The sequence below is a fragment of the Cricetulus griseus genome, chromosome 7, assembly GCF_003668045.3.
Source record: "Cricetulus griseus strain 17A/GY chromosome 7, alternate assembly CriGri-PICRH-1.0, whole genome shotgun sequence".
NCBI classification, from domain to species: Eukaryota; Metazoa; Chordata; class Mammalia; order Rodentia; family Cricetidae; genus Cricetulus; species Cricetulus griseus.
Genome location: NC_048600.1, coordinates 60,814,986 through 60,839,096, shown reverse-complemented (window position 1 = coordinate 60,839,096; position 24,111 = coordinate 60,814,986). Strand labels below are relative to the sequence as shown.

The following is a 24,111-nucleotide window of genomic DNA, read 5'->3' as shown; positions in this document are numbered from 1 at the left end:
AAACACCTTCCTGTGTTCTTTCCCCTCCTCTTCCTCCTCGTCCTTCTCTACTTCCTCTTCCTCCCTTCCTCCCCCTCCTCCTTCCTTCTCCCATGCTCGCTGCCCCTCCATTACTACAGTAGCTTCTTGCTTTTGAACTCCTTTCTTTCCCCCCAGTGACAGACTTTTGAGATATAATATATAATATTATATATATATATAATATTATATCTCATTTAATATTCAACCAAGCAAAATGAACAGCCCAGCATACTGTAGTGTCTTCACAGAGTTATGTGTTCATCATATAACCTGTTCTAGAATATATTTAACCCTTGAAAGAAATCTGTTGAGCCTTAACTCCCTACTATCCCCAACACCCTCTCTTTCAGCTCCAGGCAACTACTAAACCACTTCTTATCTCTATGGATTTCCTGTTTAGACATTTTCCTAAAAATGAAGTTATACAGGACATGACTTTTCATGGCTGGCCCCTTGCCGTTGGTGGGGTGTTTTTGAGTGTCGTCTGTACTGTAGCAGGCATCAGAATCCAATTGGTATTTTTATTTTTTTATGATGGAATACCATGTCACTGTACACATGCAGTGTATTTTATTCACCTATCCACCAGGTGATAGATGAGGCTGATTTTCCCCTTCGGATCTGTTGGGAACAAAAGCCGAACACATGTGTACAAGCTTGTGTGTTGTTAGAGATTCTTGTCTTTCTCTTGGCTTGTGTGCTGGTTAGTTTTTTGTCAACTTGACATGAGCTGGAGTCATATGGAAAGAAGGAATCTCAATTGTTGACTTTCCTCTGTTGATTGGCCTGTAGGCAAGTGTGTGGGGGCATTTTCTTAATTATTGGTGTAGGAGGGCCCAGCTCATTGTGGGCTGCACCACTCCTGGCAGGTGGTCCTATGGTGTATAAAAAAGCAAACTGATCACACTCTGGACCCTCTGCAGACTCTGCTTCCGGTCCTGCCTCTAAGTTCTTGCCTGGAGTTCCTGTCCTGACTTCCTTCAGGGTGGACTGCAGGCTGTGAATGAAACAGATTTTTTCTTCCCCATGTTGCTTTTGGTCAGGATATCGCAACAGCAGGCAGCAAACTAGGACAGATTTCCCTGAGTGGAGTGCCAGGTCACTTAGTGCCACCACCTTAGATGTGCAAGTTTCCTAACTGCCCCTGCAGTCTGCTGTCACCTCTGCAGCCACCAAGCTACCACGCTAGAGCCCCAGCATCACCCATGTCACTCTGTCAAAGCACAAGTACCCATAAGAGCCTCTGGGGGTGCATGGCCGCTTCAGTGTTGACTGTGCTTTTTCCCTGCATGCACTCCAACTCAAGCTAAGCCCTGTCCTTCCTTCTGTCCTTCCAACATGCCTCGAGGCGTTTGCACTGGCAGCTCATGCTTCCTCCACTTATTCCTATCTTTCTCCTTCTCTTTCAAATTGCTTCCCTGAAAGTCACTGCTTGGAGATTTCTGTCTTTCTCCATAGAGGGGCAGTTCTTTGAAGCCCTTGTCAGCTTCCATCCCTTCTTTTTCCTTCCATATCAAGTATGAAATTCTGCTGCAAATAATTTTTGTTTTCTGCTACTTAATTGACATATAAGATCCTTGGAGCAGTTTTTGTTCTTGTTTTGATTTCTTCATAACCTCAGTCCTTAGGACGACTATATGGTATACAGTAGATGCTCAATTATCAGTTGCTTGTTGGATGGACCTCTGTCTCCCCTGCATGTGATATACACTGGGTACACAATGCCTCTTAGCAAATGTGTTTTGGAATAATTCATCACTTCAAACAGGTCCCAGCACCCTGTCACAATTAGCTTTGGAAACAGGGACATCTCTGAAAAAGACTGCCTGGCATGGCAGATGTGCACTTTTTCCCCCACCTTTACTGTAGTGAGGACCCTAGGAGAGCCTTGACCTGCTCCTACCCAGGAGTGCACTTAGGTTCCCCCCTCACCAGGCTGCCCCATCCTCACCACTGCCCCTCTGTCTCCAGCGCAAGGCCATCGAGCGCTTCTGTAGCGAGGTGAAGCGGCTGTGCCATGCCGAGCGCAGGAAGGACTTTGTCTCGGAGGCCTACCTGTTGACCCTGGGCAAGTTCATCAACATGTTTGCAGTCTTGGATGAGCTGAAGAACATGAAGTGCAGCGTCAAGAACGACCACTCTGCCTATAAGAGGTCAGGAGCCCGCCCTGCTCCCCGAACCCTTCTCATAGACTCATTCCCTGGTAAGAGTAGCTTTCCCCAAACCCAGCTGCTGTGCCAGGGTGGTTTGAAGAAGGTGATTCTGATCTGGGGCTTTGGAAGAGTTGATGTTGGCTGGGCTTGATGTCCCAAGATGGAATCTGGTCCTCACTTTCCCATTTGGAGAACAGCATGCTTGCCTCATGGCAGAAAGGTTATCAGAGCAATTACATTGTCACTTTCTGTGACAGACAGAAAGCCACTGCTTATGTCTCAGAACTGCAAAGCCCAGTCTTACATTCCTCTAGTTACCCCAGCAGCAGTGGTATTTGCCTGGGTCTCTTCAGCACCTCTCTGCCTTTCTGTGGGCTTCTTTCTCAGGCAGAGCCCTGCAATGGCTTCCTGCCAGCCTATGGTATAATGCCAGCTTTTCTGGAAAGAACTCCTCACTTTCCACATGCATTTTAAAAAGATCCAAGCCAATGTTGCCATCAATCCAGCTTGCTAATCCCTCCCTCAGACACTGAGTAGAGTGGAGGTTATCTGAGTGGGTGGCTGTTAGGGGTCCTTGTCATCGTTGAAAATAGGACTGGGATTGGGCTGGAGTCATTCATCTCCAGAAGCCAGGATATAGCCACCCAAAGCTCTGCAAAGTGACAGATCAAAGCAACAGACTGCCGGGAGCTGGTTGAGCCTCAGATGAGTGCCAGTATCTGTCCATACCTTCTGGAAGGGTTGTCCATATTAGTAGCAAAGAACGACCCTGTCTCTGAGCCGCACCTCCCCATGTTTCAAGATAACAGGAGAAAGACTATGACAGATTGAATTTCACAATTTTTTTCTCTTGGGTCAAATGTAAAACCTGGGTTGCCCAATAGTTAGAACCCATCTCAAGGCCAACTCAAGATGTCACAGATGGCCACCAGTGCAACACCCTTCCTCATACACTTCCTGTGGTGACCCACCAATTCCATCATGACAACAGCCAACACCTGTGTCCTGAACCAGGCGGGAGTGTTGTCCCCGGTTCTCACAAGTTACTGTGACACTCGCTGTGCCTTGCTGGGTTAAGTTGGGACACACAGTTAAGATCAGTCTGTGTTCTCTATGTTCTTCCTCCTTCCATCTGTCACCCAGTCAGGGTGGAGGCACTGCCTTGCTCTGCCTTGCAGTGCTGTGCATGGGTATGATGAAGTTAAACCAGGTCTTTGATCCATACTACTTAGGCTAAGGCAGGAGAATCATCAGCTGGGCCTGGCAGCACAGGACTATAATCCTCACTATTTGCCCTCAGTTCAAGGTTTAGGCTATAGAGTGATTTTGATACCAGCCTGAAAAACTTGGGATACTGTCTCAAAACTGAAAGAGACCAATGCACAAACTGACTTAGTGGAGCCCATTCTATATGGAGAGATGCCTTGCCCAGCCTAGACACAGGGGTGTGGAGGTGGAGAGGTGCCTTGGTCCTGCCTCAACTAGATGATGGGACAGACTTAGTAGATTTCCTAAGGGAGGCCTTGCCCTCTCTGTGGAACAGATGGGAGAGGGGAGAGGGAGTGGGAGGGGAGAAGAGAGGAGGAACTGAGATTGGAATGTAAAAAATAAATTAATAAAAAAAGGAGAAAAAAACCCTGAAAGATAGTTAAAAAAATAAAGTAGGGGACATAGCTCAAAGGTCAAGTGCTTGCCAAGCATGCACAGTGCCCTAGATCCTATCCCTGGTACTACAAATAAACTCAAAAAATAGGAAGCTGAGATTTTCCTATAGTGAACAGAACACATTAAAAGAAGAAGAAGAAGAAGCTTCCTGCCTGTGATCATTCTACAGGACTCACTGTGCAGCTAGCTTCCCTGGAGGTCCTGGCCAGGCTCAAGGACACTGCCCACTCCCTGTCTCATCATTCCTTCCTGGTTTCCATTAACTGTCCCGAGATTCCAGCCATGTTTTCTGTTTTCATGCCTTTTTAATTCCCAGCAGCTGTCACAAGGGCTTAAACAGAGAAAGGACTGCCAAACACATTTTCCTTTGACCTTGGAACCACCTTCGATGCTCAGAGCCTCGTGACATCAGGATGGTGCCTTTTTTTAGGCTGAGTGGGAGCAAACTCCTATGCATCCTGTTATCACCTCCTTCCCTGTGTTTCAGAGCGGCCCAGTTCCTAAGAAAGATGGCGGACCCCCAGTCCATTCAGGAGTCTCAGAACCTGTCTATGTTCCTGGCCAATCACAACAGGATCACCCAGGTGAGGACAGGTTCCTGGTTGGTCCTGCCTGGCATGTCAAGGAAGCAAGGATAGGGCCTGAGGCTTAGAGGGCTCCAAGGGGACAGCACATAAACCCAGTCCCCACTTGTTTCCACTGCCCTTCATGAGAGAAAAGTAAAACTACAGCCAGTGACCTCTCCCTGTTTGATTCTCCAGAAGGTTCTGTGTGTAGAGAATTCCAGCAGTGCTACAACTGAGTATCACTTAGGGGCCCAGTTTGTGTCTGTGGGGAGAAACCTTTCTTAACAGGAACTGTTTTGATGTTCCTGGGTCCTGCCAGCAAGGAGGTACCTACTACCTACAGTTACTCCTTCCGCTGGGTGGGTCTTCTCCCTGCCTTTGTCTGAAGTAGAGAAGTCCACACCTTCAAAACTAACCTGCAATTACTGCAGGCCCTATCGGTCTCTGTAAAGCTGAGCTGCCCAGGAGTGCACTCTACCCTAAGAAAGGCCAAAGTTAACATGGGAGACCCAAGAGGTTAGGTCCCTGCTGAGGGAGGTGAGCAGGAACTACCAACTATTGTCTAGCATCAAGGGGAGTGAGTTATCAGCACCTGCTGGCATGAAGGCTTCCTCCTTCTGGGACCTCAGTAGGGATCAAAGTGCTCCTATATCCTGCCCAACTCTGGGTTTTCTGGGTGGTGCCAGAGGAGGCTTGCTCTGCCTGACCAGCGGGTGGTGCTGTTGTTTAGTGTCTTCACCAGCAACTGGAAGTGATTCCAGGCTATGAAGAACTGCTGGCGGACATTGTCAACATCTGTGTGGATTACTATGAGAATAAGATGTACCTGACACCCAGTGAGAAACACATGCTCCTCAAGGTAACTCTTCCCCACCTCACAATGCTTCCTTCCACATGTGTGCGTTCATGTGTGTGTGCGTGTGGGTGTAGACCAAAGGTAACATTCTTCAGGAGCATGTTCTTTCCTAAAGATTAATTTCTATTCTTTTAAATGTGCACATGACCGCAAGTGCTCTGGAAGACCAGTGGTGTCAGATATCCTGGAACTGGAGTTACAGACTATTGTGAGCTGTCCAATATGGGTGCAGAGCACCACACTCAGATCTTCTGCAAGGGCAATAACTGCCCTTAACCACTGAGCTGTCGCTCCAGCCCTATATTCTCTCACTGGGACCCAGGGCTCACCCATCTGGTGATAGCTGTCCAGCAAGCCCAGGAACTGGCTTGACGCTGCCTCCCCATCATTGGGGTTTCATGTGTGCACCACCATGCCAGTTTTTACATGGTTGCTAGCGATTGAATTCAGGTCTTACACTTATGCTCCAAGCACGTGACTGATGGGCCATCCCCTCAGCCCCCTCTTAAGAATATTTTAAAATATCAGCCGATGACTCCAGTCTGACTTGCAGTCTTCTCTTCACTTTGAATGTGCCATGCACACACTGAAAACGTCATTACAGATGTTTCTCCAATGCCATCCCTAGTTGATGCCAAGAAGCTGTTTTATAGGGATGTTGTTATTATTAGTAGTATTAGTATTAGTATTATTAACATATCTCCTGTGGTTAAATCTTTGACTGCACTGAAAACCCTGATGCTAAAGCCTTTGAACAGGACTTTTGTAGAGCTAACCTTCCTGAAAGAGAAATTCCTAGTTTATAGGGAAGGAAGAGTCCGTGTTTTGTCAGAATGGTCAAAATTGTTCCAGTGGTTTTCAGTTTTCATTCTGAAATTATGAAGCTGTTGTCATAATTATGGAAACTCTAAACTAGGCAGGAAAACATAAAAACGTTTGGACTCTTAGAATCCTCCCTCCCAGAGATCAGAGATAATACTTTCAGCACTTTGGTGTATGTCATTTTTCTTTGTGCTTATGTAGTTTCAAAAATATTTAATAACATAGAATGTAGAAGGTTTTGTTTTGTTGTTGTTCTTTTTGAGACAGGGTCTCAACTAAATTTAACCCTGCCTAGCTTGGAACTCAATATGTAGACTAGGCTGACCTTGAATTTACAGAGATCCACTTGCCTCTGCCGCAAGTGCTGGGATTGAAGCTGTGTACCACCTGCCCAGTCTTACATGTAGAATTGTAAAGATTTATTTATGTATGTACCTGAACACCTGTGACCTCCACAGAATTCATGTGGAGGTCAAAGGACAACTTGTGGGAGGCAGTTCTTTCTTTGCACCAGGTGGGTCCTGGGGATTGAACTCGGATTATCAGGCTTAGCAGCAAACACCTTTCACCTTTTCCTACTGAGCCATCTCAGCAGCCTGCATGTGGGCTTTCTATCCCATGCGATCTGTGTTTGGAATGTCATGCAGTCATAAAATGGCATCGTACAGAAGAACCTTTGTTGCTTTGCCTGTTGTTCTGCCCTTGACTACTTAGGTCCTTTCTAATCTTTCTCCCACAGCTGACATAAACAGGCCTTCCGGCATTGTTTTGTGCTGTTGCTCAGCTCTCTGTAGCTTATTAGTGAGCTCAGATGCCACCAGAGGGCGTAGGAAACCCTTACAGGACTATCTGGTGCTGATGCTGCTGGACGAATGCGCCAAGCAGGAAGCAGCTGTCATAGACAGTTCTCTGCTCCTTCCCTTAGGGCCCATGGTGATAAAGGCACAGTGAGGAGTGACTTCCTGTGTCTCCCCAGCTGACCATGCCTCCCAGCAGCTCATTTAACTTACAGGAACTAACAAGTCAACCATAATATTAAGAGTACCAGCATCTTCAGGCAGAGACTTGCTCTTAAAGTATCCCCCACGACTCCTCAGGAGCCTTTACATTGTTGTTTTCCTGGGGAATTTTATGGCCATTTACCATTATTCTAATGCCTGTGCCTTGACCCCTCTGGGAAACCACAAAGTCCTTTCTATGTTAGCGGACCTGTAAGTGCACATTTGGATGGCAGATCCTGGACTAAATCCTTTGCAGATAGTCTCTACAGCTTACTCATGTGACTCGGGCAAGATCTCTCACCTCTCTGTGTATTTTATTCCTCATCTTTAGAATAGCATGGTACACCTAAGAGTTCTTTTTTGGGAATTGAGACCACAACTGTGAAACCCTAACCACACAGTTCCTGGCCCAGAGTGGCTCTATAATAATATACTACATTTCTCATTGAACTTAGGCCCATGTTTCCTGTTTTAATTTGGAGATGTGTATGATTTTGAGACAGCATGTGTGTCTCTACAAGATGCCAGTGAATTTGTGCATTCCTGCACACATGTGATTCATGCATAATGGACCTCTATTTTTGGTAGCTGCTCTGGGGTGTGTGATAGTTTTGCTCTTGGGCCTTTCTCATTCTAGGTGATGGGCTTTGGTCTCTACCTGATGGATGGAAATGTCAGTAACATTTACAAACTGGATGCCAAGAAGAGAATCAACCTTAGCAAAATTGACAAGTTCTTTAAGGTTAGTACTTGGAGCTGGGGCTGGGCAGGGGGACAGAGTTACTAGAACTTTGATCCCTGGGGGAAGGAAGGGATTAGCCAGAACGCTGTGGTTCATAAGCATCTAAAGACCCTCAAGGAAAAGGAAGATAAGAGCACAGGCTCCAGCTGTTCCCACTAAAGCAAGGTCTGCTGCCCACATGTGGGTGATACCCAGCCTCCAGACTCAGCTGGGATTCCACTGGAGGCCTTATGCACTCTTTTTCTCTTTCCTAAAATCTTTCATCTGAAGATAAAGTTGTATCTTAGAAGACAGTGCCTGTGTTAATTTTCATTATACCCCAGAGCTCATGGATGGAGGACTAAAGACTAAATTGTTTTTGTTGAAGATTTACTTTTATGTGTATGGATATTGTACCTGCATGTGTCTGCACCATGTGTGTACAGTTCCTATGGAGGCCAGAAGAGGGCGTTGGATACCCTGGAACTGGAGTTACAGATAGTTGGGGGCTGCCATATGGGTACCTGACATGAAGCCCTGGTCCTCTGAAAGAGCAGCAAGTGCTCTTAACTCTTGACCTATTTCTCCATCCTCTAAACACTAAATTTTAAGTGGATTCACGTTTGCCATTGTAGGCCCTCTGGGGCCCATGGCAGGCTACTTCCCCACACCATTTGGGCACAATAACTCACCAGCATTAAGCACAATCCATTTGAACACCTTTGAGATCTGACCATACGGCCCCAAAGCTTTCTAGTAAAAAACTTGCAGATAAAATTTAAACCTTTGGAGTTTGGGCAAGGAGATGTCACATCTGGAACTGAATTCTCATCCTGAATTTACTCTAATGTAAGGTCCTACATGTGAGCCCTGCCCTGAGGTGGTAGTATTGTGAAAGACACTAGGTGAGGCCAGCTACATTGAGATTTAAGTGGAAACATGAGTTCTCAGAGGGGTCTTGTGACTTGATTTCTTAGCTTTTCTACAGAGCTGCCCCAGGTAAAAACAGGCCCCATGTTGGGAAATGGTAGTGTCTGCCTTCAACCAGCAGGAAGGCAGGTAGAACCAGGCCTACCCATACCAGGGTTTAATCTGGCTCTGTTACCTTTTGTCTGAGTAGCTTTGGAAAAGACATAGAATAGGCCTCCTAGAACCAAGGGTTCTGATCCCAGCTCTTGCTCTATCTGGCCTGACTTCCTGAACAGACTAAGCTATTTGTCAATCCCCCTACCAGTACAATGAGGTTAGGATAGTTCTGACCTCACTTGGTTGTGTTTGCATGGAGAGAGCAGATGGTTGGTGGTTGGGTTTTCTAGTATTTAGTATTAAACCCAGGGCCTTGCCCATGCTAAATAAGTCTTCTATTACTAGTTATATCTCAACCTTTCTTTTTCACTTTTTAATCTTTAGGTAGAGTCTCACTGTATTGCCCAGGGAGTCTGTGAACTTAGGATCCTCTTGCCTTTGTGTAATGAATAGCGAGGACTATAGGCCTGTGCAGCCATGCTTGGCTGAGACAGTGTTTGTAAAGTGCCTGATCCTGTGTCCAGTGCAGGAAAGACAGATATAAGTAGATAGCAGCCTCCCTTCCACATGTCCTGGGCTTTGGTCAGGAGATGTCTTCCCTGTAATGTTAGGTCTCAAGTGGACAGTCTTGGAGACCCCCCCCCGGGGGGGGGGGCAGTAGCTCTCTGCCACCTTCTCCTAGTCCAGTTTGGAGCCATAGAAATCTTCTGAGCTGTAGAAAGAACCCTGTATCCTGGAAGGAGGCCAGCCATCTGATGCTCTGCTTCATCTAGTCTGTATGACCTTGGACAAGCAACTTTGCCTTTCTGGTATCAATCACTTGAAGTATACAGTTGGTTGGAGGCAGGGGAAGGCCTTGTGTGCTGGCTGGGGTTCCTCTGGGTGCCAGGACCCCATGGTAACACCATTAGAAATAAACAAATACTGGCCCCAGGTCCTCACCAAAGCCTTCCACCCCGCTGGTACATCAGCCCGGTCCCTGCCTGTGGCATCTCACATGCTCTGTTTGCTTCCTTTGCAGCAGCTGCAGGTGGTGCCCCTTTTCGGCGACATGCAGATAGAGCTGGCCAGATACATTAAGACCAGTGCTCACTATGAAGAGAACAAGTCCAAGTGAGTGCCTGCCGTAATGTCTCTCGGCTCCTGTGAGGAGGCCCAGCCTGGGCAGAGAGCTGAGGGACCACTTCAGTCCCTCCTCCCTCCCCAGAGCCCTGGGCAGGTGGATTCCCGCAGAACAGCAGTGCCAGGAGGGAAATAGCGAGGGTGCTCTGAGCCCTTTTGCACCAGCCCTTTGCTGCCAGGCTCTCAAGGGCTTAGAGCATAGCCACGCCCCTTGTCCTGCTCTGCGGTAATCCCCTCCCCTCAGTGGGACAGCAGGAGTCTAAGGACAGTAGCAGTCATCACACTGGTTCAGGTCTCTGCTCACTTTTTGTGGCTATGCAGTAAGTATGTGGTTAACAGTGTGACTTGGATTGTTCTAGCTGTGACATGGGTTGGCGGCCTCCCCTTGTGTCATCTAATAAATCATAGTTCTGGGAATCTATGCTAAGGCCTGGGAGTGAATCAGTGGCTCCTAGAAGGGATTTTTTTGTTGGGGGAGGGGTCCATCTGATCTCAGAAGACATAGGGTGGTCTATCTACATGCATATTGCCTACAACTAAGAGACCATGGCCTATCTGTGTGGAATGGTGCTGGCCACCCTTTGGTCAGTGTCTTCTTTTGTTTGGCAGTACTGGTGACTGGGCAAGCACCCTACCACTTCTCTATTTACTTTTTATTTGGAGTTAGGGTCTCATTAAGTTGAACTCAATCTGTAGACCAGGGATACCTTGAATTTGTGATCCTCTTGCCTTAGCCACTCTTAGTAGCTAGGATTAAAATGATACCAACAGAGCCTGGGAATGATGCAAACACCTGTAATCCCAGAAATTGGGAGGTGGAGGCAGGAGGATCAGGGGCTCAAGACCAGCCTAAGCAGCATTAAACCTTGTCTCAAAAAGCCTAGGATACCTGCAGAGGGGTCCTGGACCTACAACCTGTATCCACCTGGAGAACCAGAGATGAGTCCTTGGGGGAAATTCAGACCATGTCTGGCAGTCTTGGAGGGAGGAGCTTGTTGGGCCAGATATTAGCTTGTAACCAGGCCGAAAGTCAGAGGTCTGAGTGACTGTGTCCCTACGACAAGGAGCTCAAAATGGAAAAACCAGCAGTCTAAGCCAGAGGAGGATCACCACTTATACATAATCCTTATGAGAGTCCCTTTGCGTCTTCTTTTGAATCGAAGATCTGTCCAAACCCTTCTTCTGCCAGCTGGCTTCCCATTCTCTTGGTCTGTCTGCTGAGCCACAAGTTGTGAAAAGAGGAAGAGGGGCTGAGATTAAGGGCTTTTGTTTATTTAATTCCTCTCTGATTCAGGAAGGTTTTCCTAATGACATCTTTCAAAAGGATGGAAGAGAAAGAAGACAGGAGAGGAGGGAGGAGATGGGAAGAGAGAAGGAAGGAGGAAGAGGTGGCAAGGAGGTGCCAACCATGCCTCTCAGAATGATAGGCAGTCCCCCACCGTGGGTACATTCATGTCACCAGGTCCTTTGGAGAAAGACAGGGAGGTTGCCCATCTCAGTGTGTTGCTCAGCTTCGATTCTAGTCTTTTGTGGCCATAGAGAGGCTGTGATCTTGGCCCTCGCTCTTTCACTTAACTGGTAAGTATTGTGTGCTGGTGTCCAGAGACACCTGTAGTAGGATCTGGAGAAGGCAGAGACTGGACTCTTTTCTAGCCACGGTGCCTACAGAGGTGGCTCTGGGGTTAGGCAGCCACTTGACCTTTTGGTTCCACCCAGGGGACCAGCTATGTTGTCTGAGGACCAGGAACAGCTAGTGTGCAGAAGGAGCCTATCCCACACAGGTGCCTGGAGCTGGGACCCACACAAACCCTGTGGTTTTTCTCCCCAGGTGGACTTGCACTCAGAGCAGCATCAGCCCCCAGTACAACATCTGTGAGCAGATGGTTCAGATCCGGGATGACCACATCCGCTTCATCTCTGAGCTGGCTCGCTATAGCAATAGTGAGGTGAGTTCTGTGCTTGGTCCAGGGCCAGAAAAGTACAAACAGGCTGAAGAGCAGACAATGTGGGATGGGGGAAAACACTGCCAGGGGTGGAGGGTGGGCTTGCTGGGAGTGGTTCAGAGTCAGTCTTTGGGCCTCAATCCCTTCATTTGCAAAATGGATAGAATGCTTATAATGCCCGAGAAGGATGGGAGTGGCAGGGAGTCAGTGATGGAAAGAGGATTGTTAGCAGGTACAGGGGTATAGTCAGGTAAGAGAAATAGTCTCCTTCCATCCTTTTTCATGGGGTGTCTCTACTTTTACTAAATAGAAAAAACTGAAGAAAAAATACAGGTTTAAAATCAGCCAAGTAGGAGGAATCACTTACAGTGTTCTGTCACACAGTAGGGTGACAATGGTTCAACATGAACAGAGGTGATAGACACACCAGGCAGCCCATCTGTTCTCCACGTATTGTATACAAGTGTCGAACCTTTATACTGTGTCACATAGATATCTACAATTATGGTATCAATCAAAAATAATCCTGACATCTTTTAAATAGAGGTAATGATAGCATTTATCTTGAAAGGATCACTGACATAACTAATAGGTGTGTGTGTGTTGTGCCTGGAAGGCCGGGTAGCTGTTCATTCTATCTGCATGGGATTCATCCCATCTCCACTATCAGTGGCCAGAGACACAGTTCTGAACACTCCTGCTCCTAACACCAGTCTAAATATGCATCACCATGCAATAATACATGATCACTGCAAAAATATCATAACTGGAATCAAAGAAGAAAAGCCATAAAGGGCTGGGGAGTTGGCTCGGTGGGTAAACCGCTTGCTGTGCAAGTGTGAGGGACAACTGATTTCAGATTCCCAGAACTCACATAAATTCAGGAGTGGTAGCACAGCATGTCTGCAATATTGGAGCTTCTACAGCCAAATAGGAAGCGTATGGACCAACTACCTGGTGAATGTAATGGCCAACAACAGAGAGACCCTGTCTCAGAAAATGGAAAGTGAAAACTGACACCCACAGTGGTCCACATGTGCGTGCACCACAAAGATCTCCTGTAATCCCAATGATTATGTTTTTGAATTTTTCTTTTTTTTTAATATAAGAACATGATCATTTCACAGACTTAAGAAAAAATTAGATATGCAAAAGGAGAGGAAAAACGAATCCCATAGAATCCTATCATCTCAGAACTAGCTTTTATTATCATATATCTTTGTGGGTCCCTTCCCATAGATGCATTTCTCACTGATACATAAGATGTGCTGTTTAAGCCCACATAGGTTCCCAGATCTGTACTCCCATAGTGTGGAAGAGGCCACATTTGCTTACTGGCTCCATCGTGTGGCCAATGACAATAGTGATCATCTTTTCCCAAACCCAGCTCTGGTAGTGCCTTTGATAATAACCTAGCTCATTTGAAATGGGGTCAGTCTGACAAATACAGGCAGTGCGGATCAGTAAGCTCAGAGCCCACAAGGACCAGTCAAGTCCAAACCTATAGCTTTCTTACCAAATGTACTGGCCATCTGAGATAAGCAGGAGAATCATCTGCCCCAAGTCCTGAGGCCAGTATTCATATGTCTGTGCCGTCTGAGACTAATTCTGCCCAAAGGTTTTTTTTGTTTTTTTTGTTTTTAAATACAATTACCTCTTGTTATTCATGTGCAATTGCTACAGGAAATACTGCTGACACCAGAGTTTACAGATGCTCAGTCCCTTGTAAAAGTCATTGCTTTTCATATAACCTGTTTGCATATGTAAATTATTGTAAGTTGCCTATTTTATAAGACCTAATACAATGTGCAGATGCCATATTCTAGTTTCATCTCTATTACTATGATAAAATACTCTTGAGAAAAGGCAATTTAAAGAATAGTTTATTTTAGTTTACAATTCCAGGTTATAGCCCATCACTTTGAGGAAACCACAGAGGGAAGACCTTGAGACAGCTCCTTACATCACATCCACAGTGAAGAGTAGAAAGAAATGGATGCATGCTTGCTCTCTGACTTGTTTGCTTATCCTCAGCTCAATCACTCCACTCATACACAATTCAGAACCTCCTTTTTAGGGAATGATGCCACCCACTGTATGCTGGGTCTTCCCATATCAATTAACTTAATGAAGATGATCCCCCGTGGACATACCTACAAGCTGACCCAATATAGAAAATCTCTCATTGAGATACCCTCCCAAGGTGACTCTAGATTGTGCCAAGTTGGCAATTAAAACTAACCACCACAATATAAATAGTTGTTTTTCTGTATTTAGGGGACAGTGTCAAGATCGTAAGATACAGATACAGCATTTCCCCCAAATATTTCCCATCTACCATTTGCATGAATTTGTTGAATACAGACCACCTCAGACACATAGGGCTAAATGAACATGCTGTGTGCATATATGCTATCAGTTTTCAGCTATCATATATGCTATCAGTTTAGAAGTCACACAATCTATAAGATGCCATAAACTCTGAATTCAAAAACTATGACCCATTGCTCACAAAGAAATTCAGAATTCCCATGAGCCTCTTGCCACAGTGTTTTAACAGTGCAGAATCTTGTTTTATCTCCATTTCTGTTTAAGGATACCTTTGTGATATTTTTTTTTTGTTGATTCATTAGCATTAGCTGGGGGCCAACAGCACCATGACTTCTGTTTGAAGGAAGTGTTTCAAAACATGTCTATCACAGCCCTCCTGCAGGTAGAACACGGCATAGCAAGCACAGTGGTTCTCAATCTGTGGACCATGACCCCTTTAGGAGTCAAACAATCTTTTCACAGGGGGTCACCAAAAGCCATCAGAAAACAGATATTTACATTTCGATTCATAACAGTAGCAAAATTACAGTTATGAAGTAGTAACAAAAATAATGTTACGGTTGGGGGGTTCACAACATGTGGAACTGTATTAAAGGGTCACAGCATTAAGAAGGTTGATAACTACTGGCATAGCACGTCAGTCCTGTTTGAAATTGTTCATTAAAAGCACAAAAATGTGGGCATGCTGACACTGTTTAGGCTACATAGAAGATGCTGACTTGCAATATGAGAGCTAAACCAAAAAGACAGAGGCCTCTATTCCGCTGGGAACGTGTAGTCATCTGCAGGGGATGGAGACATTGCTACAAGTATTAATTTGGGAAATTACAGATAGACAATAGTGATGAAACAAATTAACAAAGATAGTGTCCATCATCAATGACTATCTGAATATATTCATGTGATATATCTCTCTGTGTGTATATATATGTGTATATATATGTGTACATATATATCATGTGGATACATCCATGCTTATGATGTGGATGGAGTATTACACCTACAGACATTTGTATCAGATCTTTTTAATCAGTGCATCATAGCTAGTCAATGAACTGTGACAACATTTTAGTGATCTGTGATTAGCACTGTATGTGAAGTAGAACATGAAACCAGAAGGAGCCCCCTGAAGTCACAGTGTTGTGTGAAAGTCATTGCTTGCACACATACTCATATTTAATGTCACAGCAAAGATGATTCACTGACTAGTCTGCACTTCCTCTCGTGAATAGTCAGGATAGCCATTGCTGTAAGGCTGTAGGTTGAGGGTAAATGGGGATCTGAAATGATGCCTCCTGAATTAGAACACCCAGCCACGTACAAGACATGGCCTTCAGCAAGACAACTGTCAAAGCCAAGTTCATCTATCAAAGGGAGCATAGCAACTGCACAGTTTTTCCAGGGAAATTTGAGGAGTAATGTTCACGAGCCTCAGACCCATTGGACCATGAGGTGAATATGAAGTTCTCTGTCCCTCAGGTGGTGACAGGCTCAGGGTTGGACAGCCAGAAGTCGGATGAAGAGTACCGGGAGCTTTTTGACCTGGCCCTTCGAGGCCTGCAGCTTCTATCCAAGTGGAGTGCCCATGTCATGGAGGTGGTAGGTGTCGCGAGGTGCCAGCCCTCACACTGACCTAGTTCACATGGCATCTGTAGAGCATTACCTCTACTCAGTATTCTGTCTTTCAACATATAATTCCTATACCACATCTCTTACCCAACTGACACCTACATTTTTAAGTATGTTCCTGGAACCCTATAACCTTAAATTAAGAATATTTCCATCATTTAAATAGATAAAACCACGCCTGGGACCTGAGAGATGGCTAGGACCCAGCACTGACATTGGGTGTCTCACAGTCTGTTGTAACTCAGCACAGGTGACCTGATGCCACTGGCTTCTGTGAGAACCTACACTTAATATGCACATGCCCACAAACAGACACATATGTACATAAATATCATTAAAAATAAATCTTAGAAATAAAAACCCACTTCTGTCACCCCGTCCCTTCAGCCCTCAGTATTCTACTTTCTATCACTGTACATTTCCCTGCTTTAGATACTTGCCATATCTAGACTCGGAGCATGTGGTATCTAGGGCTTTTTACCTTGTATTTTCAAGGTCCGTCCCCATCCTGCATAGTCAGTGTTTCCACCTCTGCATCCATTACTATGCTAATGGCTTGGCCATTTTGCTTACCATTCCTCCATTGATGGGCACTGGCTGTTTCTTCTCTCCCCAGTACTCCTGGAAGCTGGTTCACCCCACAGACAAGTTTTGCAACAAGGACTGCCCAGGCACAGCAGAAGAGTACGAGAGAGCCACACGTTACAATTACACCAGTGAGGAGAAGTTTGCCTTTGTGGAGGTGGGTGCCGCCGCCGCCCTTCTCTCCCCACCTACCCCCAGACTGCTGCTCCCTGTGGTTCCGGAGCTGTTTCGATCACCCGACAATGTTGTTATTTTAACGTGATGTCCTTTTCTGACTTTTCCCATCCAGGTTTTCCTCTGTCAGAAGTTACTGAGAAAGGATGAGGGAGCCAGTTAGTTTAAAGTTCCAGCCTTAACACTGAAGGATTCCCGAGGCCCCGCCCCTAGAGGTGGAGCAGTTGCTAGTTACTGGGGTAGTTAGAGTCATTTTTCTCTAGGAGTGTGACCATTGGTTGGTTCCCCGAGCCCCAGCGGATGACTCCAGGCCCATGTGTATGGGCAGCACTGACTGGACTCACTGGGTAAAAACACAATAATAGTTGAATAAATAAGTGCTTATGAAAGATTGATTTGAAATTAGGAGGGAGGTCCTGAGGAAGGTTGGAGTGGGGTAAGGATGGATATAATCAAAATACAGTTAAAGTTTCTATCGCTGTGATGAAACACTATGACCGAAAAGCAAGTTGGGGAGAAAGCAGTTTATTCGGGTTATACTTCCATATTGCTGCTCATTATCAAAGGAAGTCAGGACAGGAACTCAAACAGGACAGGGTCCTGGAGGCAGGAGCTGATGCAAAAGCCATGGAAGAATGCTGCTTACTGACTTGCTTTCCATAGCTTGTTCAGCCTGCTTCTTTATAGAGCCCAGGACCACCAGCCCAGAGATGACACCACCCACCATGGGCTGTGTCCTCCCTCACTGATCACTAAATGAGAAAATGTCTTAACAACTGGATGTCATGGAAGCATTTCCTCAACCAAGACTCCTTCCTTTATGGTGACTCTAGTTTGTGCCAAGTTGACAGTACATAATATATATGTGTATGACATTTTCTAAGAATAAATTAAAATTTTAAAATTATATGATGCGGTCTGCTGAGGTGGCATGGTAGATGAGAGCACTAACTATACAAGCATCCCCATCACCCATGTGATAAAGTAGAATATGGTTACACCCTTAACCCTAGTGCTGTGGGGATGGAGACAGAGGATAGCTGAGCTATGCCCCCAACCCAGTTGTGCTTTGGCTTTTCTGTTTTTGTTGAGACAGAGTCTCATTAATTTGCCCTTGAACTCACTCGATAGCCAATGCAGTTCTTGGGCCAGCAGGCATGTTCTGTCAAGCCTGACTGTGTTCCTTCAACAGCCACACCAATGGGAATTTCACTTTATCGCCTAGTCTCCCTAAGAGCCCCATTGTTTGGCTCCCTCACAGGCCTTGGTGGTGGCCATCTTACTAATGGTCTTGGCCATTCTAAATGGTCATGTAGGTGAGTTCTCATTAACCTTATCAGTCTCATTTCCCAGAGTCTAATGACCAAGTATCTTTTCACATACTTAATGACCATTCTTCTCTCATCCTGTATATTCTATTGAATGAAGTCTTTGCCCGTTTTTAAAGGTTGCATTTGTGCCTTCTCATTATTGTGAGAGTTCTTTCTCTATCCTCATCACAAGGGTTTCATCTGCATGTGTTATTAGTTGCTTCTCTATCTGTTGACTTTGCATCTTTGTTTTCTTGTCAGTGCCTTTGAGGAGCACTGGTTTTGCATTTTGCTAGAGTCCAGTTTATTTACTTTATTATTTTATAATATGTGAATGGGGGAATTCTCTCTGGGAAATTTTTACCTAGTCTTAAGTTGCAAAAATGTTCCCCTCAGGTCCAACAGCCTTATCCCCTCTGTGTTTGGAATTATTCTGAATCCTTCCTTATCTATCCATTTGTCTCAGTGTTTTAACGATGTGTTTGTGTGTGAGAAAGAATGTGCACATGAGTATCTAAGGAGGCTGAAGGCATCGGGTACCCTTGGGCTAGAGATACAGGCAATTTTAAGTGCCCATCATGGGTGTTGGGAACCAAACTTGGGTCTGCAAAAGCAGTTAATGCTCTTAACTGCTGTGCCAGCTCTGTAGCCCTGTCTGAATGTTATTTGTTTGTTTGTTTGTTTGTTTGACTCTGGCCAGAAGCCCAGATCTTTTAGAGTCTGACCACCTTTCAATCTCTCTTAGTTCTTTTACAATACCTTATTGCAGCAAAAGCCTTCCACTCTTTGGCTTCTAAGGATAGCCTCGCCTTCTGACCAGGTTTCTCACCCTAATTGCTAGTGTGTTTTTTTGTTTGTTTGTTTGCTTGTTTGGGGTTATCTTGGGCCTTTTTGTTCTATTTCTTTAACATCTTAGAGAAACAAGCCTCATGTGTAAACTTATCGCTCATTCCCTCATTCCTTCCTGTTCAACAGAAGGTTCCACTTAGGGGCTTTCAGTCGATGATGGTGAGCTGCTTGATGAAGCACAGTCTTAGTTTTGTAGCAAGATATAAGTATCATTTTTAAAATATCATGTATGTTATGTTTGTTTAACACATAGTGGCTGTAAGTATACATGAGGTCCACTGTGACATGTCAGTATTTTGGACACAGTATGTAGAGTTCAGTTCAGCTAATCTGCATATGTATCACTTCTACTTATTATTGTTGTTGTGAACATTCAAAATCCTCTCTAGCAGCTATTTTGAAATATCCAGCTATTTATGCAATGCAGCTCTCCCACTGTGATGTAGCATTTGGCTGCTGTATGCTTCCAGGACTCTGACATCCACTCTTTTATCATCGTGTGTGTGTGTATGTGTGTGTGTGTGTGTGTGTGTGTGTGTGTGTGTGTGTGTGTGTGTGTGTGTTATACATTCGTGTGTATGTGGAGTCCAGAGCTTCACTTCATTCCTCAAGAGCTATCCACCTTGGGTTTTTTTTCCCCAATTAGGCTCAGCTACCTGGGCATTGAGCCCCAAGAACTGACTTGCTATGTCTCCCGACTGGAACTGTCAGCACATGGCCATGCTCAGCTTTTTGTATGTGGGTTCCGGAATTTGAACTTGGGTCTCATGCTTGCAATGCAAACCCTTCACCAACTGAACTCTCTTTGACCCCTTTCTCTTTTTCTTTTTACGTCTGGTTTTGTGCCAGATGTAATATGGTGAGTGTCCTCCAGTTCCATCAATGCTGCTGCATATGGTGGGATTTCTTCTTTATGGCTACGTGACCTTGCATTATTCATATCTACCAGAGTTTCTCTCTCCACTCACATCAAAGACCACCTTAGTGCTCTGTAGCTGTTGTTACTAGTGGGACACTTAACACTGGGTTTGGGTGTTTCTTCAACACACCGGTTTCACTGCCCTCTCAGTCACACCCAGAAGTAGGATGGTTGAATCATGTGCTACTTCTATTTCTAGCTTCTCAGGAAACACCATCCTTTTTTCTGCAATGGCAGAAGTCATAGACTTGCCCACCCACAGCGCATGTGCGTTCCCCTTTAGGATAACTACTGATAGAGGGTTGTAGAGCTCTGACCTTTGTGCATTTGGCACCATTGTCCCCCTAGTTCTGACTTGGAGTTTTAGAGGTACTGAACTCACACTCTGGGCACCTTCAGTGCCCCCTCCCTGTAGCATCTCGAAGCACAGTGAGCAGATGGCTTACAAAGTGATAGCGAGGCTGACCCTTGCTCTATGCCCCCAGGTGATTGCCATGATCAAGGGCCTGCAGGTGCTCATGGGGAGGATGGAGAGTGTCTTCAACCAGGCCATCCGCAACACTATCTATGCGGCCCTGCAGGATTTCGCCCAGGTGACGCTGCGTGAACCGTTGCGGCAAGCAGTCCGCAAGAAAAAGAATGTCCTTATCAGGTGTGTCCTTGGATGGCCACATTCAGGGTACTGCAGCACTGAGGGATTCGGGGATGGAAGAAGAGGGCCTCCTAGCTCAGTTGGCTTCCAGCATGGTTTTTAAACACAGAGACCCCTGGCAATGGATATTTGTAAGAAACCAAGCCTCTACTCAGGACTGGAACTCAAACCTACTGCTGTCTAAAAAGTGAATTATTCAAATGAGTTCTCTGAATATCAGTTCCTTTTTTGTAAAATGAGATCATGGTGTCCACTGTATCCATGGCTGTGGGCTGATGAAATGAGATAATCTATGTGTAGAATTCAGCACACGTGGTGTAGAGAAAACAGGCTATAAATATACGCTCTTTTTAAAATTTTATCCATGTAGTTAGTGATGCTGATGAGATGTTCCTATAGCTCCCTCCTCCTCTTCCCACCCCCAGGTCCTATCCTGTCTCCCACATAGATTAGAGCTGAGTTCTTAGGTAGTCAGTGGCCACCAAAGCCGCAGAAACCACTTGTTTAAAGCACCTTAACACCACTGAGAGCATTCCTGAGTGGGTCCAGGGATGAATGTGTATCCCAAACACTCAGACCTCTAATGCAGGAGGAACTGAGACCTTCTGGGGCCTGGAAACATCCTTGTAGACACCTAGACTAAGTCCTGCTCCTCTTTCCCCAGTGTCCTGCAGGCAATTCGCAAGACTATCTGTGACTGGGAAGGAGGCCGAGAGCCTCCCAATGACCCATGCTTAAGAGGGGAAAAGGACCCCAAAGGTGGCTTTGACATCAAGGTACCCCGCCGTGCTGTGGGACCGTCCAGCACACAGGTAAGCGGTTCCCAGGCAGCCTGGCTTCTCTGACTCCAGGCCAGTTGGACCAAGGAAGGGCAACATGCCAAAGCATGGGGTAGTGGGATGGGGATCCTTGTGAGGAAGGGCAGGGCTAAGCAGCTGCTCTGGGGTTTTCCTGATGTCTTGTTTTGATGTAAAAGGAAGACCACTGGCCTAAGATTCAGGAGACCTGGGTTCTAGTCCTAGACACCTGTGTGACCTTGGACATGTTACACGGTCTCTCTGTGCCTCAGTTGTCTAGTCTGACCAATGGTGGTAGCACCATATCCACCTCCCCAGCTATCTCCTAGCCCTGTAAAGCTCACATTCTGCATCACAGAGGGATCTAACATGGAGTCCATGTGCATCGGTCTGTGTATCGTAATAACCACAGTACCCTTGCCCACAGTGGCATCCCGGCATGGAAACTTACAAGTTCTACCTCTGACTTGCTGTATGATCCTGGGCAAGCAGCTTAACCTGTCTCAGCTCCGCTTATCTTCTAAAAATGAAAACTTTGGATGAGATCACATTACCAACAAAACACTTCTCTAATTTTTCCATCCCTTTCCATAAGACAACCCACAAGCTTGGCAAGCCTCCTCCCGTCAGAGACAGTCTGGTTGTCAGAAATACTCTTGAGTTCCCAGCTGGAACTTCCACAATGAGACGATGTCTGTGTTCATCCATTGCAGACTTAAAATTACATGGGGGGAAAAAGAGTGAATCATGGAGTTAAGTCCTTACTGCTAATGTAGGATAAGGTGTTTCCTGGTCTACTTTCTGTGGTATTTGAAAACAGATATGTCTTACTGTAACCATCAGGGTCTTTCAGGCTCCAGAAGCCCCAAGCTGGAAGCTCCTCCTTATAGGACCTTTCAAGCCTGTCTCTGCCCTGGATCACCTGAAGCGGGCCATCTGAGGCCCCTTCTGACCCCTCCTTCTGTGTGTGTCCGTGTCTGGGCAGGGCTGGGGCTGAGCAGGGGCAGGTGAGTGTTTGGCAGCTTTCAATGACCAGTGTGCACAGATGGTCTTCTGCGTGTGGAACATCCCAAAGAAGCCTTTGTAGACAGTTCTGAAATGTTTGAACGTTAGAAAGCTTTCTGAGTGCCCTAGTGTGGCTGATTGGCTCTCAGGCATTTCTCTAAGTCCTGAGAGGCAGATGAAGACAGGTCCCGAGAGGAGCTAGGAGAAAAGGATGGAGGGGTTATAGACATTGAGAAGACAGAAGAGAGAGGGCATATACCTTTGTGGATAATTTGGGTACTGCAGGTCAGTCATCAAAAGCTTAACCCCACCCCCAGGTGCCACTGGGGTAGGACAATAGCACAGACATGTTTAGTTGACTCCTAGACAGTTCCAGAGCTGGAAAAGTGCTGAGAGGTAAACTCACCCCTCCCCCTATCACAGATGGGGAAACTGAGGTCCAGAAAGGGGAAGTGACTTGTCCAAGTCACAAGATGAGTGCCAGGTAGAGGTGGGACAACAACCCAGGTCTCCTGACACCCACCCCAGGGCTCCATGGCAGCCCTCAGAAGGCAGCAGATGTAGGCATCTCACGGAGTTGGACAGTAGCGTGTCTGGTGGGTTAAACGCCTATTAAATGAATACAGTTGGCTAAAGAATTGACACTGGTCAGAATGAATCCACTCTTCAAACAGTTAGAACTGGATGTGAGTCCATTCGCCATAGCCCCCTTTCTTTGGGGGGACTCCAAGGCCATTGTTAGCACTGTACTTTGATACTCAGAGAGAGAGACAGGCCTACTGACAGGTTCATAGAGGGTGGACTGTCTAGGAAACCAGCAAGAGTGGGCATCCCTTCCCCACAGAGGGGACCCTGCATAGGGCGGTATGGCATGCAGATCTGTGACTTACAGGCCCACGGTGGGTGAGACCCTAAGGCCCTTCCAGAAGCAGTAGAGAGTAGCGTGGTTGCTGGGAGGTCGGAGTGTGTCATGTGTGGCCCCTGCAGTTGTGGCTTTCCCACTGTATACAATACCTCTCGCTTTTCTCTCTCTCTCTCTCTTTCTCTCTCTCCCTCCTCCCTGTCTCTCCTGCCCTCCCATCCCCTCTTCCTTCTCTCCTATCTGTGTCTTAGGCCTGCCAGTGGTCCCCGAGGGCTTTGTTTCACCCCACTGGTGGCACACAGGGCCGAAGAGGCTGCCGATCCCTGGTATAACACCGCCTGGCTGGGTTGGTTTGGGTGCCTACTGCGGGAAGCAGCAGGAACAGACTAGCCCGGCTCCTCAAGGCCCTTTCCAATCCTCTGATTCAAAGACAAATGGTGTGAAAAAAAAAAAAAAACAATCTAGATTAGCAGAAAAGAACAACCCCGCTGCACTTGGGCCCTTTGCATGTAGGGCACTCTGTAAGCAGGAGTAGTGTCTAGTAGCCTCCTGTGTAAGTATGACTGGTAACAGGCATTCCACCCAGAATCTCTGGACGGCTGTACAGTGCAGCCCAGGCTTCCAGAAAGCGCCAGCGTTCACTGACAGTTTCACAACACTGAGGGTCAGAAAGAAGGTGGGGGGGGAGGGATGCTGTTTTGAGCTTTGTCCGTTGTGTAAGTCCTCAGAATGTTAGTGCGCCGAAGGAGACTGGGTTGAGAACTTCTCTGGTCCCATCCCTCCTGTTAGATAAGGCAACTGGAGCCCAGAGTGGAGGCTTTGTCGTCCGTCTAAGGTCACACAGCAAGTCAATGGCAGTGCTTGGCTTTGAACCTGGCTCTTTTGATTCCTGGTTCAGTGCCCCATCCATGCTGTTACCATGGTCATCTGGGAAATCAGAGAGTGACTGTAGAGTGACATGGATGCCCATGCCCTTGGCTAAGCAGGGCAGGCAGGGACCTCTGATGGGCCTTAACTACCTGCCATTGTCAGGTGCCCCTGTGGGCCCTAGGCAGAGAACTTTCCAAAGCTGGTCAGTCTGCCTCTGGGAGGTTTTCACAAG

General features: G+C 46.3%; 1 protein-coding gene across 5 annotated transcripts in view; it reads left to right on the top strand.

Moving 5' to 3' along the window:
- Cyfip2 (cytoplasmic FMR1 interacting protein 2) overlaps positions 1 to 24,111 on the top strand; it is a 96,746-nt gene that overhangs the window by 10,330 nt on the left and 62,305 nt on the right. For 4 of the 5 annotated variants that reach the window (XM_035447821.1, XM_035447820.1, XM_035447822.1 and 1 more), the window contains 10 exons: positions 1,993 to 2,174; positions 4,327 to 4,423; positions 5,136 to 5,264; positions 7,722 to 7,826; positions 9,853 to 9,944; positions 11,782 to 11,899; positions 15,707 to 15,826; positions 16,473 to 16,598; positions 20,179 to 20,345; positions 21,010 to 21,157. In XM_035447821.1, the coding sequence (XP_035303712.1) occupies positions 1,993 to 2,174; positions 4,327 to 4,423; positions 5,136 to 5,264; positions 7,722 to 7,826; positions 9,853 to 9,944; positions 11,782 to 11,899; positions 15,707 to 15,826; positions 16,473 to 16,598; positions 20,179 to 20,345; positions 21,010 to 21,157 (1,284 nt within the window). Of the gene's footprint in view, positions 1 to 1,992; positions 2,175 to 4,326; positions 4,424 to 5,135; positions 5,265 to 7,721; positions 7,827 to 9,852; positions 9,945 to 11,781; positions 11,900 to 15,706; positions 15,827 to 16,472; positions 16,599 to 20,178; positions 20,346 to 21,009; positions 21,158 to 23,260; positions 23,336 to 24,111 lie in introns of all 5 variants that reach the window. The other variant, XM_035447817.1, reaches the window with a different exon arrangement.